The 14904-nt window shown below is 42.9% G+C and overlaps 1 protein-coding gene across 1 annotated transcript in view; it reads left to right on the top strand.

Annotated features, from left to right (window-relative positions):
- The window catches only part of MAP3K9 (mitogen-activated protein kinase kinase kinase 9), a 68158-nt gene that overhangs the window by 39875 nt on the left and 13379 nt on the right, over nt 1-14904 (top strand). Inside the window, exons 3-5 of the mRNA XM_012656308.1 lie at nt 1149-1329; nt 10294-10442; nt 11379-11554. Of these exons, the coding sequence (XP_012511762.1) occupies nt 1149-1329; nt 10294-10442; nt 11379-11554 (506 nt within the window). The remainder of the gene's footprint in view (nt 1-1148; nt 1330-10293; nt 10443-11378; nt 11555-14904) is intronic.

Here is a 14904-nt window from a genome sequence, read left to right as displayed (position 1 = left end):
CACAACAATTCAGTGGACATTTGTCGGGGACGGGGGCAGGCAAAAAACTATAGCTGTGTGAATTAAAAGACCTGCCTAAGGCCCCTGCCCTAAAACGTCCACCCCCCGAAAGTAAGACCCTCTCGGTACCCAAAGTACCACCATCATAGATTCCTTTCTTTAGATACTGGGAGAGTTTGAGCTCTCAGGAGAATCTTCTGGTGCTGTGGGGTACCCCAGCACACACTGGGCTGGGAACCAATCTGCACCTTTTCACTGTTCGCTGGAACTGAGTCAGCGTTTTTTCTAGTTGTCATTCTGACTTTAGTAGATTTCTTTGCCTACACTCCCCAGTCGGACTTGAATGGCAGGGATGAGGAAGGAATCTTTCTTCTCTGAAATCCTGCATTCAAAGCTCTGAATTGCAAGTGACTCAGTGTCTGGCCCACAAGAGGTTGTGCTTGCACAGGGCCTTTGGAACCAGCCCACCTGTGAAATGGCAGCGTGGCTTCCACATATCCAGGGAGCTCCCTAGCTGCCCGCTCAGGCAGAGTTCCTTGGCTTCGCTTACAGCACATTAGTTGGTTAGTGTTTTTGCTCTTCTTAGCAAGACTGTTCTCATAAGGGCACATTTATCTCTGAGACCGTCATGGAGGTGAGGCGGCTGTCTCAGCTGCTGCCCGAGAGGAGCCAGGGTGGCTCCCACACTGCAGTGCTTTTAGTTAGAACTTGGGAGACAGGGCCACAGTGTAACTACTTCAGTACACTAGTTTCTTCTTCCTGGGGCATGTTCAGAGAGAACATCATAGGTGTGAGCATGTGTGTGCCCTCTGACCTCCCCAACTTGTCTGCCAGTTCTCACAGGTGGGGTGAGTTCCTGGATTAAGTGGAAATCTCATTGCCCAAAAGACATGCTTCCGTAAGAGTTTAGATAAAGTAACCTGGACAGGTTCATGCCAACTGTTCACACACTGTCTATAAAGTATATGGTGCAAAAATGAATGCATTGTAGATATTTAAGAAATGATGGCTGCTACTGTCAATCCATGGCAGCTGAACACCGGAGCCTGCAGGAGAAGCCAGGAAGATGGCAGGAGGGTTCTGTATTCAGTGGTTTCCCCATGATTAATGCAGACTCTGGTTTCTTCTGTATTCCTTTCCTTGCCCAGTATTGATCCTCCAGAAGGTGGAGAATGGAGACCTGAGCAACAAGATTCTGAAGATCACTGATTTTGGCCTGGCTCGGGAATGGCACCGAACCACCAAGATGAGTGCCGCCGGGACGTATGCTTGGATGGCACCTGAGGTCATTCGTGCCTCCATGTTTTCCAAAGGCAGCGACGTGTGGAGGTAAGGTCCACAAGGGCAGGGACAAGTGTTTCCCAGATCTCTCTTGGCTGCACACATGCTTTGGGACTTGGAAAATTGAGATTCCCAGACACCCAAGTAGGTCTGAATGACCCCATCAGAGCAATCTATGCTAATTTCCACGTTACCAGGGGATAGTTTCATTTACCAAAAAAATCCCTGCATCGCTGTGGCAAGTACTACCTCTATGCAGGTCCCTTTGTGTCAGTGACTGCTCCCTAGGAAAGGCTGGCGGATTCCAGGGGCAACCTGTACTTCCATCTCTGACCTGTAGGGTGGTAAGGGCACCTTCCCCAGCATCAGCCTGGCTTGCTCAGCAACAGTGCTGGGCCCTAGTGGCTGTGACTGCTGGACTTGGGAAGGAGATTAACCCAATGTCCTCACTGTAAGCTCCTGAGCCAGTGAGTATTCTTTGTTGTCTCTTCTTTCTTCGTGGCCTAGAAATCCTTTCCAGTTATCTAGTTAATCTTTTAGTCAAGGCTCTGTTAGATGCTGATCTAGAAATGGGAAAAGATAGGTCCTAAGCATGCACCAACAACTGCAGAGCCACAAACTAGAAATGACCAACTATCTTCCTAGTAAGTGTCAGCCCAGGAGGTCACAAGGACATGGATCTAAAAAATCTTGTCTCCACGGAGGGAGGATGAGAGACTATAGAGTATGCATCCTCATGGCCGTGGGTCAGTAACATCACCTCGGTATGCAAAAGAAAGGGCTGTAAGTTATCACTGTGTGTCAGCCTATGAAGTTATTGCTTCCTGATGTGTTGTAAAGTGAGCTTCTGTGTGTATGTATGTGTGTGTATATATACATTTTTTAAAAAAAATAACTTTATTGAGTTATTATTCTCATACTATAAAGTTTACCCTTTATATACTTTAAAGTATATAAATCAATGGTTTTAGTATATTTACAAAGTTGTTCATTGATCACCATTGTTATTATTAATAGTTTTCTAGGGCTGTTATAACAAATTACAACAGAAATGTATTCTTTCATAGTTCTGGAGGCCAGAAGTCTGAAATTAGTGTCAACAAGGCCACACCCTCCGGAAACCCTAGGGGAAATTCTATTCCCAATAAAGATTCTGGGAATTAGGGCATGGACATATATATTTAGGGCCACCATTCAACCTACTACAGTCACTATCTACTTCCAGAACAGTTTTATCACCCAAAAAGGAAACCCCATACCTACTGGCAGTCATTCCCCAACCCCTCCTCCCCATATTGCCTCACAACCAATAACTTATTTTCTGTCTCTATGGGATCTGCCTATTCTGGACATTTTACATAAATGGAATTGTATAATATGCAGTCTTTTGTGAGTGGCTTCTTTCATTTAGCATAATGTTTTCAAGGTTCATTCATGTTGTAGCTTATTGTTCCTTTTTATGGCTTAATATTCCATTGTATGGATAGATCACATTTGTTTATCCATTCATCCATTAATGAACATTTGGATTGTTTTCACTTTTTGACTGTTATGAATAATGCTGCTGTGGACATTTGTATACAAACATTCGTGTAAAGAGGTGTTTTCAGCTCTCTTGGGTCCATACCTGGGAGTGGAATTGCTGAGTCACATGGTAATTCTATGTTGAACTTTTTGAGGAACCACCAAACTTTCTCATTCTGGTTACACCATTTTACATTCCCATTAGCAATGTATGAGGGTTTCAATTTCTTCACATCCTTTCAACACTTGTTATTGTCTGTTTTGTCTTTTTTTTTTTTTTTTAATTATAGCCATCCCAGCAGGTGTGAAGTGGTATCTCATTGTGGTTTTCATTTGCACTTTCCTAAATGACTAATGATGCTGAGTGTCTTTTCATGTGCTTATTGGCCATTTGTATATCTTCTCTAGAGAAATGTCTACTTAGATTCTTTGCCAATTTAATAATGGGGTAAAAACTTTTTATTGTTGAGTTGAAAGAGTCCTTTATATGTTTTGGATACAAGTCTCTTATCGGATATATGATTTGAAAATATTTTTTCCATTCCGTAGATTGTTTTTTCACATTCTTGTTGGTGTTCTTTGAAACACAAATGATTTTAATTTTGATGAAGTTCAGTTTATCTATTTTTTTCTTTTGTGGATTGTGCTTTTTTGGTCATATCTAAAAAACTGTTGCCTAATCCAAGGTCATGAAGATTTACACCTATGTTTTCTTAAAGAGTTTTATAATCTTAGCTATTACATTTAGGTCTCTGATCCATTTTAGCTTAATTTTTGCATGTGGTGTGAGGTAGGGGTCCAACTTTATTATTTTTCATGTGGCCATCAGTTATCTCAGAACCATTTATTGAAAAGACTAATTTTTCCCATTGCATTTGTCTTGTCACCATTGTCAAAAGCGAATTTACCAGAAATGTAAAGGTTTATTTCTGGATTCTCAGTTTTGCTCCATTAATCTATATGTCTGTCCACAGTACCACCCTCTCTTGATTAGTGTAGCTTTGTTGTGAGTTTTGACATTAGGAAGTATGAGTTCCCCAATTTTGTTCTTCTTTTTGAAGATTATTTTGGCTGTTGTGGGTCCCTTGTATTTCCTTAAGAATCTTAGGGTGATTTTGTTAATTTCTGCAAAATAGACAGCTGGGATTTTGATAGGAATTACATATACTTTGGAGTTACTTTCCAGGCTATTGACATCTTAATAATAATAAATTTTCCAATCCATGAATATGGGACATCTTCCCATATATTTCGACCTCCTTCAATTTATTTCAGTGATGGTTTGTAGCTTCAATGTATTGAATCTTATTTTACCACACATTAATTACAAGGTAAATTAGCTAATGAGAAGAAATGAGTTTTGCTTTCCTTAGTATATATGACCTGATCCCATTAGGTTGAGCTATACTCATATACTGATATTCAACTGTTTTTGATCTATAAAAACAGCAGTTTTGTGTTTCAATTGAACACTTTCATTACTTAACCATTACTTAACTAATGGGATTAGTCAATGTATTAATTAAGGTAAACTGCTATTACAAAGAGACCTACAGATATGAGGGCTTAAATGAGATAGAAGTGTATGTTTCTTTCAAAGAGTAGTCCTGACAGTCCGGGCTGGCAGGGCAGCTGTGCCCCATGAGATCATTCAGGAACCCAGGTGCTTTCAGGCTCCCTCAGCGCACTGTCCTTGTCTGAACGGTTACATTTGAGTGACCGTTACTTCGGTATTACAGTCTTCAAAAATGGAAAAGAGAGCTTATCCATGCAAGCAGTTTATCTTTAATTTGGAGACAAACCTGAAGTTGTGCACATCTCCATCTGCACAAACCCCATTGCCTGCGCTTGGTTATGTGAGCGCATCTGGCTCCGAGGGAGGTAGAAAAAGTAGGCTCTGGCTAGACAACCGTGTGCCCAGCTAGAACTCTTACCGTGGAAGAAGGGGAGAGTGGATTTAGGGGACAGTCAGCCACTTGTCACACTCAACTTTCTCTTATCTTTCTTCATGGGACACTGTGACTTCTCGGTAAGGTGATTGTTTCCTAGTTCCAGTATTCCTGCTAGGTTTCTTCTCCCAGTCAGACCCTGAAATTACTCAGGTTTTGTTATGATGTACTCTAAGCGTTTCTGCTGGTGATGATTTAGACAGAGTTGCGTCAAGTATCCAGGCGCATTGTTCATGGGAAGGGAAAGCACAGCTGCTTGATGTAGGGTCTTCTCATGGTGATAGAAATGGTACGTAGGGAAGTACAAGGCCCTTGCAGGGTTTTGTGCTCCATGGAAGGAACAAGGGCAGGACCTTTCCACTTTTGCCCAAAGTATCTACCCTTGTTTCAAGACTAAGCTCCAGATCTTGCCCTTCACCCACAGATCCTGAAAGCAGCTGTGAAGAGCCTCTGGTGAGAGGAATCTAGTGAAATTGTTCTACTCTCTGAAGAGAGTAGCTTGGAGATAAACCTCTAATCAACAGCACGTTCAGTGAAGTGTCTTGGATGTTGTCATATGATCTGCCAGTGAGTCCCTAGTGTAGAATTGTTCCCAGGACTTAAGCTGCCTGACAGAGTTTGGTTGATGAATGTGGTTTGAAAACATAATTTACCCTGCTTCCTTCCAGCTTTCTTAGCTTCCATGCTGCATGATTTCCTTCAAGACATAATTTATAGCCCCTTAAGTAGATCTTTAATCCCAGACTTCTCAAGCCCCTAAGTGGCCCCAAATGATCTCTCATCTTTACCACAGGAAAACGGGTACCCATTGCTATACATATAGCAGTACTTGTACACACTGGTAGCAATAATGCTACAAATGCTAATGGGCTAGGCTCTATGCTAAATGCTGTGTATCTTTTATCTCATTTATAATCCCCAAAGTAGGTATTGTTATTTCCATTTTATGGGTGCAGCTCAGACAGTTTAAGTCAAGTCATGCGCCTAGGTTCACCTAGGTGGTAGGTGGGAAGCGGTGATTAGAACTGGGTATGTGTCTCAAGTGTTAAAAGTCAGGGCTTGTAGCCATGTTACCATCTATATGTTCTTGTTCTTCTTCAAGGTGACTGACCCACCATGCCTAGGGCCTAGCAGGATGTCCCAGAGAGGGCCAGAACATGCCTAGGAACTTGGTACAAAGCTGGTTCCCAAATGGATTTGTAATTCATTTACTCATTTCAAGACGTATTTGTTCAATACTTACTCTGTGCTAGGTACTGGCTGAGTCTGAGGCCCCCTCCTCCCCTCCCCTCCTGGAACTCATCCAGCGCCCAGCCCTTTGCGCCTCTGCTACTGCCAGGTGCCCAGGGCCAGCTGAATTTGTCTTTCATCCTGCCCTTCAAGTGTGCTTACGAGAGTCTCCTCCACATGCTGTGGTGCAGGGTGAGATGATAATGGTCCGGATCCTCAACTGTGTAAGTTTTCCAGTCTGCTTGGATGGGGAACTGCCTCTCCAAGAGTAAGGGCTGAAATCTTCCCCTGGGTTGTGCTGTGCGGGGAGGGCAGGGGTTATGGTCAGAGGGCATCGTCCCACAAGGACCTCTTGCCTCTTGTATGTGGGATGAGGAGGAGGCATTTTCTTAATCATTTTAAGTTTTTAAAATTACAATAGTAAAACACGTTCCCTATAGAAAAAAATTAGAAAATAGAGATAAACAAAAAAAGAAAGAGAAGAAAAGAAAATCACCCTAAACCCATCTATATTAATAGAGATAATCTACTTAATATATTGAGTTTTTTGTGTGTTTACTCCTATTCGTGGGCTCATCTACCTATCCCTTAAAATGGGATCATTCTTCTGGTTTATAAGCTGCTTTTTGAATGTAATATAGTATGAACATATTACTACATTAATGAATATGTTGTTCTGGTTATGTCAAGGGTTATATTAATGTATATATTACATATATGTTAATAAATATATCCTCATTTGAATCGGGACCAGTTAGCAACAACCGGAAAAATAATTGTATGTTATTTTACAATTTACAAAGCGTTTTCACATATATTAGCTCAATTATCTTTGCCAAAGGTTATTAAGCAGTCTGTGGGGTTCCTGGAATGTGGGGTCACAGATAATTTACCAAGTGCAAGAGATTCCCCAGCCCAGCCCAGCCCAGTCAAGGGAGACCGAGCCTCTCCTTTCAGAGCATGGATCCTCAGCTCTACAGCCTGAGGGCTGATGCAGGTTAATAAGAAAAAGAGCTATGAGTGACTTCTCTGAGGGTTGGGTGAGGCAGCTCTGTGGGAGCTGGTGGTTCTGTGTTGGGGGGAGGACTTGGAGGCTGTGGTTTCACTGAGCTGGCCCTTCCAGGCTGCTTGTAAATGGTCTTAAAGGGACCTCTCGACCTTTTCATCCCGGGCGGGTGACAAAGTAGACTAAACCTGATATTAAGTCACTTTGCCTTCTACTGCCCACCTATCCCTGGGGCTCAGATCTGTGTAACTTACATTTCTCCAGTTTCTTTCTTGGACTCTATTCCTGCCAAAGGAATACCAAGTCTTCATTTGCGTCACCCACCTTCCATTGTAAAAAATGAAGGTGGGACATTGGCAGAGGAAAACTGACTGGTTTAGTCAGCCCCAGAAAGGCTGCTGCTTTGAATGCTGGTGTCCCTCAGCAAGGCTCTCACCAGACGTTGCAGGCTCTGCGGAACCCTCTTCAGACATGTTCTCATTTCAGGCCCTTTCTGAGGAGAAAGCACATATGTTTACTACCCATAGATGGTAATTTCTGGGTGGGTAGTAGCTGTTGGTGTTATTGATTCCTTGTAGCTATTCCGTGAGGTGTAGGTATCGCTGTCTTTGTTGTGTGGATGAGGAAACCGAGGTTTGGAGAGATGAACTAGCTTCCCCAAGGGCACATAGCTGGTAAGTGATAAAGTAGGCATTTGACTGAAGTCGGTCTAAATCTTTCTTAGGTAGCATTCTTCCTACTTGATCAGTACTCAATTCCTCTTAGCTGTAGAAGCCTTGAAACTGGATAGAATTTAGACGAACAAAGAAACAAGCCTGGTAAGAGCAGAGGTGCCCTCACCGAAGCTAAGAAGGGTAGGTCCCAGGCTCCTCCCGTTTCCAGGTGGCCTGAGGCATCTCCGCAGGACACAGAGCGCACAGAAGGGATGCAAGGACACAAGCAGGACACGCGGGGATCCTTGAAACACTCTACTGTCTTTCCGGGTAGTTAGGACTCAGACACCAATTGTCTTTGCCTGAGTGAAAGAAAGGGTTCTGTGGGACCTTTGGTTTTTGTTTTCCAGGGTGAAGGTGGCATTAATGCCAAGAGCAGAAGATGGCTTTAACCCAGGAATCTGGTCAGCAGTGCTTAGGGTTCTTAGAGGTCACTTGGTAGCAGCTGCCCAGCATGACCGATGTCTAGATGAGTCACATTAAAGGTTTGTCAGAAAGTGCAATAGTGCAATTCTGGATGGTGTTCCAGGTTTACTTGGACAGCTTGCAGGACCATCTGACTGTGCCCTCCCCCCACTCACTCATGTATCTATGAGTGCCTACTGTGTACCAGACCCTGGGCTCGCCCTGACGATGCAAACATTAAAAACTTCTGTCTCTGCTTTTTAGGAGCCCGTAGGCTGGTCAACAAATAACTGTGATACATGGCAGCCCAGACAAGGGCCAAGGACCATCTGGGGATGTCAGGGAAGGCTTCCTACAGTGTCCAACATTGTTCCCTTCAGCCTCTGACTAAAATCCAACTCCTTGGTCTAGACAAGTCAAGACCTGCAGTTGTCTACTAGGCTTTTTTCCCTGTCAAGACACATAAAGAAAATGACAGTATTTGGAGGCCTTGCTAGGGTAAAGCCATCATCCAGGGAGACTGGCCAGGCTGCGCTGAGGGTCCCTCCGTAGCCTCCGATGCACTGACACGTTGGTTAGCACGTTGCTCTTCTTTCGAGCCGTGCCAGACCACTGGGATTCTCTGCGGGCAGCGCACGCTCTTGATCGCCTCTCTGCACACGCTGGTCCCTGCCTTTGGAGCACTGACCCTCTCCTTCACTTGGCAGTCACGGTTTGGCTCAGGGGCTGTCTCCTGCTCCCTTCCTGGTCTGGCTCAGGTGGCCTTCCTTTGTGCCCTTGTGGTATTCTAGTCGTCCTCTTTTCTCTCCCACTCGCTCATCGCTTTGTGGATAAGATCTGCGTCTTTTATCCTGGATCCCAGGGCCTGGTATTGAGCTTGCTGCAGAGTAAATATTTAGTCAATGTTTAAAATGAATGAATAAATGATGGGACGTTTGAGTTGGATCTTGAAAGGTGATTAGAGTTTATCAAGCAGAGAAATGGTAGAAAGACTTGAGAGTTGGTCTGAGATCCACCAGGATATGCTCCGTGTACGCCCTTAACCTATGCTACTAAACCTGTCTAAATGTTACTTTCCTCATCTGCGAAATGGTGATAATACTTGTCACTCAGGCCTGTTATAGGGATTCGAGGTGATGTTTGGAAAGTACCTGAGCATTCTACATGTACGAGGTATCATGATAAATAGGTACTGGGTTTATTATTACTTTTAAAATTAATATGACCTTTATTGCTGGTTGCAGACTACTGATGAATATTATAAGAAATTCGAGGTTGATGTTGAAAACCTCAGGAGAACCATTCTTCTGATTGTTCATAGCCTTATATTTTCTTGTCCTGACTTATTCTTGGAAGGATTGAATGCTATGTGATTTTGCCTGGTTCTAATTGTGAATTTGTAGAATAATTCTTCCACTAAGCTTTGTACTCTGCATTGTCTGACTCACAGGATGTGAGAAAGGAACTTCTTCATGTGCACTTGAAAGGTAGGGAGGGCAGGCTGAAGCTCTCCCAGCTGACACGCTGCTCTGCCCCGCCAAGGTGGGGTACCCGTATGAAAGTCTTCCCTTTGAATTAGACAAAGTCTCTGTTAAGGACCCACTCACACTGATCCAGGGGCAGGAATCTATTCAACCTAGTGGACATTTAAAGAAATCTTTTACAGAAGAAAAATCTGTTTTGAGTGGTTGGCTCTCTGCTTTTTAAAGCTAAAAAAAGTATCTGTGACAAAAGGTGAAGTTTTCTTAAAATGGAAAAGAAGTTATACTTGGGAACCTGCCTCTTCCTGCAGTTTATTTGATTAACAGTAACAAAATAGCTGTGGCCATTGAGCACTTATTTAAACGCTGTAGTAACTCCTTTAATTTCACGACAGCCTCATCAGACTGGTAATGTTATTTGTACTTTACAGACGAGGAATTAGAGGCTTAGAGAGATGTAGGAACTTGCACAAGGTCACATAGCTGGGGAATTATGGAACAAGACTTTGAAACCAAGTGTGCTTGGTTTTCTTTGCTTTTAGCAAGTAGGCTTTATGGCTTCCCCTTTGTATTGCATTAGTATTTCTATTTTTTTAGTTTCTCTGTGTGTTGGGGAGAATGTGGGATGCTCAGAAAAGCCTCATGAGCTATTTCAGTTATACCTGTGGTTTATTATATGGCTTCTGTCTCGTTCCTCTCCCTAGCTATGGGGTGCTGCTTTGGGAGCTGCTGACTGGCGAGGTGCCCTTCCGCGGCATCGATGGCTTAGCAGTGGCTTATGGAGTGGCCATGAACAAACTCGCCCTTCCTATTCCTTCTACATGCCCAGAACCTTTTGCCAAACTCATGGAAGGTAAGTCACCCCTGGCCTGAACGAAACTGGAGACAATTTACCTTCTTATAAGCACTTGGTAGATTTTGGCCAACTCTGTAAGATTAGTTACTAAAAGAGGAGATAAAGTATTAGTCACCCAAGGAGGTATCTCATGGGCAGTTGGAAGAGCTACTTCAAGATGATGTCAGCATCCTGCTGTCGCAGGTCCCTGCCCTCCATCTCCAGGGACTGTAGAATTAACTTAGTAACTAAAGCCTGTTATCCAGTGCTTCAGCACGTTGTCACTTAACACAAAATGAGAAGATATAGCAGCTTTTATTTCAGGACCTCTGAGTGTCTTACATACAGAAATGAAGAACATCTAAGAAGAAAGGGACTCTAAGTCATCTAGTCCAGCCCCATAATTTTATAAGTGAGAAATCCAGAGCTGAGGGAGGTCGAGTGGCCAGGTAGCTGTGGTCCTCTGGGTAGCGGCTGGTCTGGGATTAGGCAGAATTCACTTTGCCTGACTCCCGCCCTGATGCTTTTTATCCTTGCTGCCGCCTCATTCCATTGGGGTGGGGGAAGAGTAGCTTATTTATTTATGGGAAATTGAGGCCCAGAGTGTAGTGAACCATTGTCAGGACTTGAATCATATAGTAACATGGTAAATTGTGGTAGTAGTATTTTATTCGAGCAAATTCTTTGGGCTCACTTTTTAAAAAATACTTATTTAACAGAATGGGACAAGTGCAGAACGGCTGCACTTTATTTCCAGTTTCATTCTCTGTGGTTGTTATGGTGGGCAGCTTGTTTAACTTCCTGGGCCCCATTTGGGGTTACGTAAATTCCAACCTCTGTTTCTGGAAGGAGAAACAAGAGGTAGTTTTCTGGTAAATGAGGTCACGCCACATCCTCAGTCTTGCGTTGGCCTCTGTCTGTTCATGGTTTCTGTTTCCTCACGCGCCCCCGCAGACTGCTGGAATCCCGACCCCCACTCACGACCGTCTTTCACCAATATCCTGGACCAGCTCACTACCATAGAGGAGTCTGGTTTCTTTGAAATGCCCAAGGACTCCTTCCACTGCCTGCAGGATGACTGGAAACATGAGATTCAGGAGATGTTTGACCAACTCAGGGCCAAAGAAAAGGTAAAATTAAAAAAATTTAAAAAATAAAAAGAAAGAAAAATGTCATGCATTGAATTAATGGACCTTCTCCACTGGGGCCTCTGGACTGAGTCTGACTGCCCACCCTGATTCTGACACGACACCTTCCTGCTTGGTATCTGCTTAGTTGTCCAAACCAGAAAAGTGCACAATTGGGCAGTTTCCCGCAGGGTGTCTCACCCTGCCAGCTAAAAATGTGAGAGGTTCTGGAAAGGTTTCTTGACTCCACAGTGGACTTATAGAGGAAGGTTAACTTGATATAGGATATTTCAACATTGAGAATAGTCATCAGAACATCCTGCCAGTGTCTTTTGACATCAGAATCGGAAACAGAATATGGGCTAGGGATAGAGTCTAAAAGTGTGTGGCATTTTTTGTGTTCTCATGAAAAGTATTCCAAGCCCCAACCAACCAGGGAGTTCAGACCTCTAGCCTACTAGAGGTCTGCCCTTTTGTTTCTGTGGCCATTCCCTAGATGGCCCTTTTCTGCTCCCTTGGTGTGTCACCAGCAGTCAGTGTGCACACAGGTGAAGCCAGTTACAAGCAGTTATGTTGCTTATACTGTCACGGCAGGACTGAATCTAAGGGGTATAGTTCAGGCAAAAGGGGTGTTAATATAGACTTTGTTCATTTCTTTTTTCTTTTCTCATTTTGCACTATGGGAATTTAGGAAGATAATAGCGATAGGATAATAACAGTAGCCAAAATTGTGTATGGCTTTAGGTTTCCCAGTTTTTTTCCTTGAAAGGTTTGATGAGACCTTTTTATCTGTTTTTTCCAGAGGTCCTAGGGCCCCTGCCACCAGTGTGTAGGGCAGGTGTTATCATTTCCATCTCAGAGCTGAGGGTCAGTGATTTGCCTGAAGTCATAGAGCTAGTAAGTGGGGAAGCAGAACCCTGAACCTGGACCTTCTGATTCTCAAACCGATAATCTTCGTAATATCATCATTGTTCTTCTATACAAATTACTTAAAAATAATTTCTGGAGCTGATTCGAAGAAATTAAACTCTTTTTATGAACACAGCATCCCTAAACACAGTGCTGCTGTCAGGTCCGTGAGCATTCTGTGGAAGAATGGAGTGAGCTTCTGATGAATCTTTAGGGACCCTGGTGGGTGGACCTGCGCTGACTGTTGAACAGTGATTATAAGAGCCTGTTCCTATTCCGGTTAGAAGAACCTCCAGAGTTGCTGGCTTTGGGGTTTTTTTTTTTTTTATTTTTTTTTTTTTGTTCTTTTTTTTTTTTTGATTGCTGAATCACTGACTCTTTGTTACCTTTCTTTGGATTGATGGAATTATAAGGGTACTAGCCAGTATGAAAAATGAAAGTGGGATTTTGTCAGTAAGCAGTTACTAGGAAACATCAAATCCATTCTCATAATAGCTAACATTTGTAGAGCATGCACTATGTGCCATGCTTTCTTGTAATTTATATGAATTGTTTTATGTAATAAGATAATCGTTGTCTTATGTCTGTGGTGTCAGTGCTGTTAATCCCCTATTACATGTGGCGCCGATATTAACTTGCCTAAGGCCACACCGTTAATGACAGTGAAGCTGGAACCTGAATTTCAGACTCCTTGTTCCAGAGTCCTTGCCACCAATGCCATGAAGCCTCTCTGTTGTAAGGCTTATCATTTGGGAAAAGAAAGTAAGATGTATAAGGAGTTTTCTTTCTGGAGTGACTCTTTTTGTGTGGAAGATGTGATTTGCCATACTGTGCAACACAAGTAGGTGTTTCACAAATAGGGGATTTGCCATGTTTGAGGGTCTTTCAGGTGTGTGGTGGTGTAGGCATATACTCCACAAATACCCTGATTTACCATACGATTCAGCTTATTCTTCAGATTGATTCAACCTACTGCTTCTAGGTATTATGAAGATGGATTGGTCTCTAGTTTGGGATTTGAGTTTTTTTAAAGGAAGGGGCTAAGACCCAAACCATCCCTTAGACAAGAGCATGCAGGAGATGAGCACTTAAAAGATTGAAATTAGCTTGAACTTTTAAACTTTTCCATTTAACAGCAAAATCATCCCAGCAGGAATAATTTTCTTGCATCTCTCATGTTATTTTGTTCTCCTGGTAATGGAGCAGGGGAAACAAAGATTGGAGGGCGCACAACAGTCAGTTCGAGGCTGATTTCATCAGAGAAGAAGAAGTTCAAAAGTTCAAGTTCAGCTCTCAGGAACTTATGGTGAATCTAGGTTCCCGTAAAGAAGGACGTGTTTATGAAATTGTCCTTTATTTCCTTATTATTTCTCATTCATTTGTTTATTGACTCCATAGTTACTTGACCACTGAACACCTACCCTGCACCAGACACTTTTCAATGTTCTAATTCTCTTGTGTTTTCTCTCCTGTCATTTTGTTTTCTTTTTTTTTTTTTCTTTTGATCCCTGATATTCTGATCCTTTCTATCATTTTTATGGCTACTTTGATATATCTTGGGAGATGGAACACAAGTTGAACGACAAGTTTATGATGTCAGAATATTTTATTTGTATCTTGTCTCTGTCTTCTTTTCTGCTCTCTACCTGCTGCTCACTTCCCCATTATGTGTTCACGTACTTTTTTTTCTAGCTCTAGCTTCCCCAAATAGGTTTGCCTATTTTTTTTTTTAGTTCAGAATGGCTTCTTATAGTGGTGTATTTCATTGAGAAATTAAGTTTTGACCATGAAAGTGTTGCTATGGCTGCTGTATTGAAGAAATGGCATGCTTTTTGGATGTGGTTCTCTCAGATTATTGACATTAAGACTTGTTAAATTTTAGTCTTTCCACTTCCAACCACCCCACTTTAATCCCCGGCCCAGGATAACCAGTGTTAACACTATAGATTCTAGATTTTAAAATTGTATACACATGCTCTGTTTTCATTCCTGTTTTCTCTCCGATTTCCTGATTCTATGTTCCTCACCCTCTTCCTTAATGCTGGGCTCACTTATAAACTCAGGCAGAACAAAAAGGGGAGGCAAGGAAGAGGTTTTGCCTACCTGATGTGGCTCCTACCTCTGTTCTCAGAGGAGGACAAAAGGGATTGTTTTTGGGTCCCAAGATAGGATTCCAGATGGAACTTTGTCCCAGTTCTGCCCTCCAGCTTTCTGGCTCCAACTCTCCCTTTAGCAGTGAGACTGGCTGTCCTTGTTCTTGAGGTGCTGCAGAGGCACAGCCTGCGCTGAGGTGACATCTTCTGTGCCCATTGAACAGTTAGTTTCAGGGGTGTGTGATAGAACAGCGGGCGAGTTTGCTTCTAGAGTGAGTGCCTGGCAAAGACCTCAGGAAATGTTTTTTCTTCTCCTTGTTGTGCTTTTGTGATCCTTCCATAGCAAATTGT

The sequence above is a fragment of the Propithecus coquereli genome, unplaced genomic scaffold, assembly GCF_000956105.1.
Source record: "Propithecus coquereli isolate 6110/MARCELLA unplaced genomic scaffold, Pcoq_1.0 Scaffold5, whole genome shotgun sequence".
Classification (NCBI taxonomy): Eukaryota; Metazoa; Chordata; class Mammalia; order Primates; family Indriidae; genus Propithecus; species Propithecus coquereli.
This window is presented reverse-complemented; position numbering and strand designations above follow the sequence as displayed.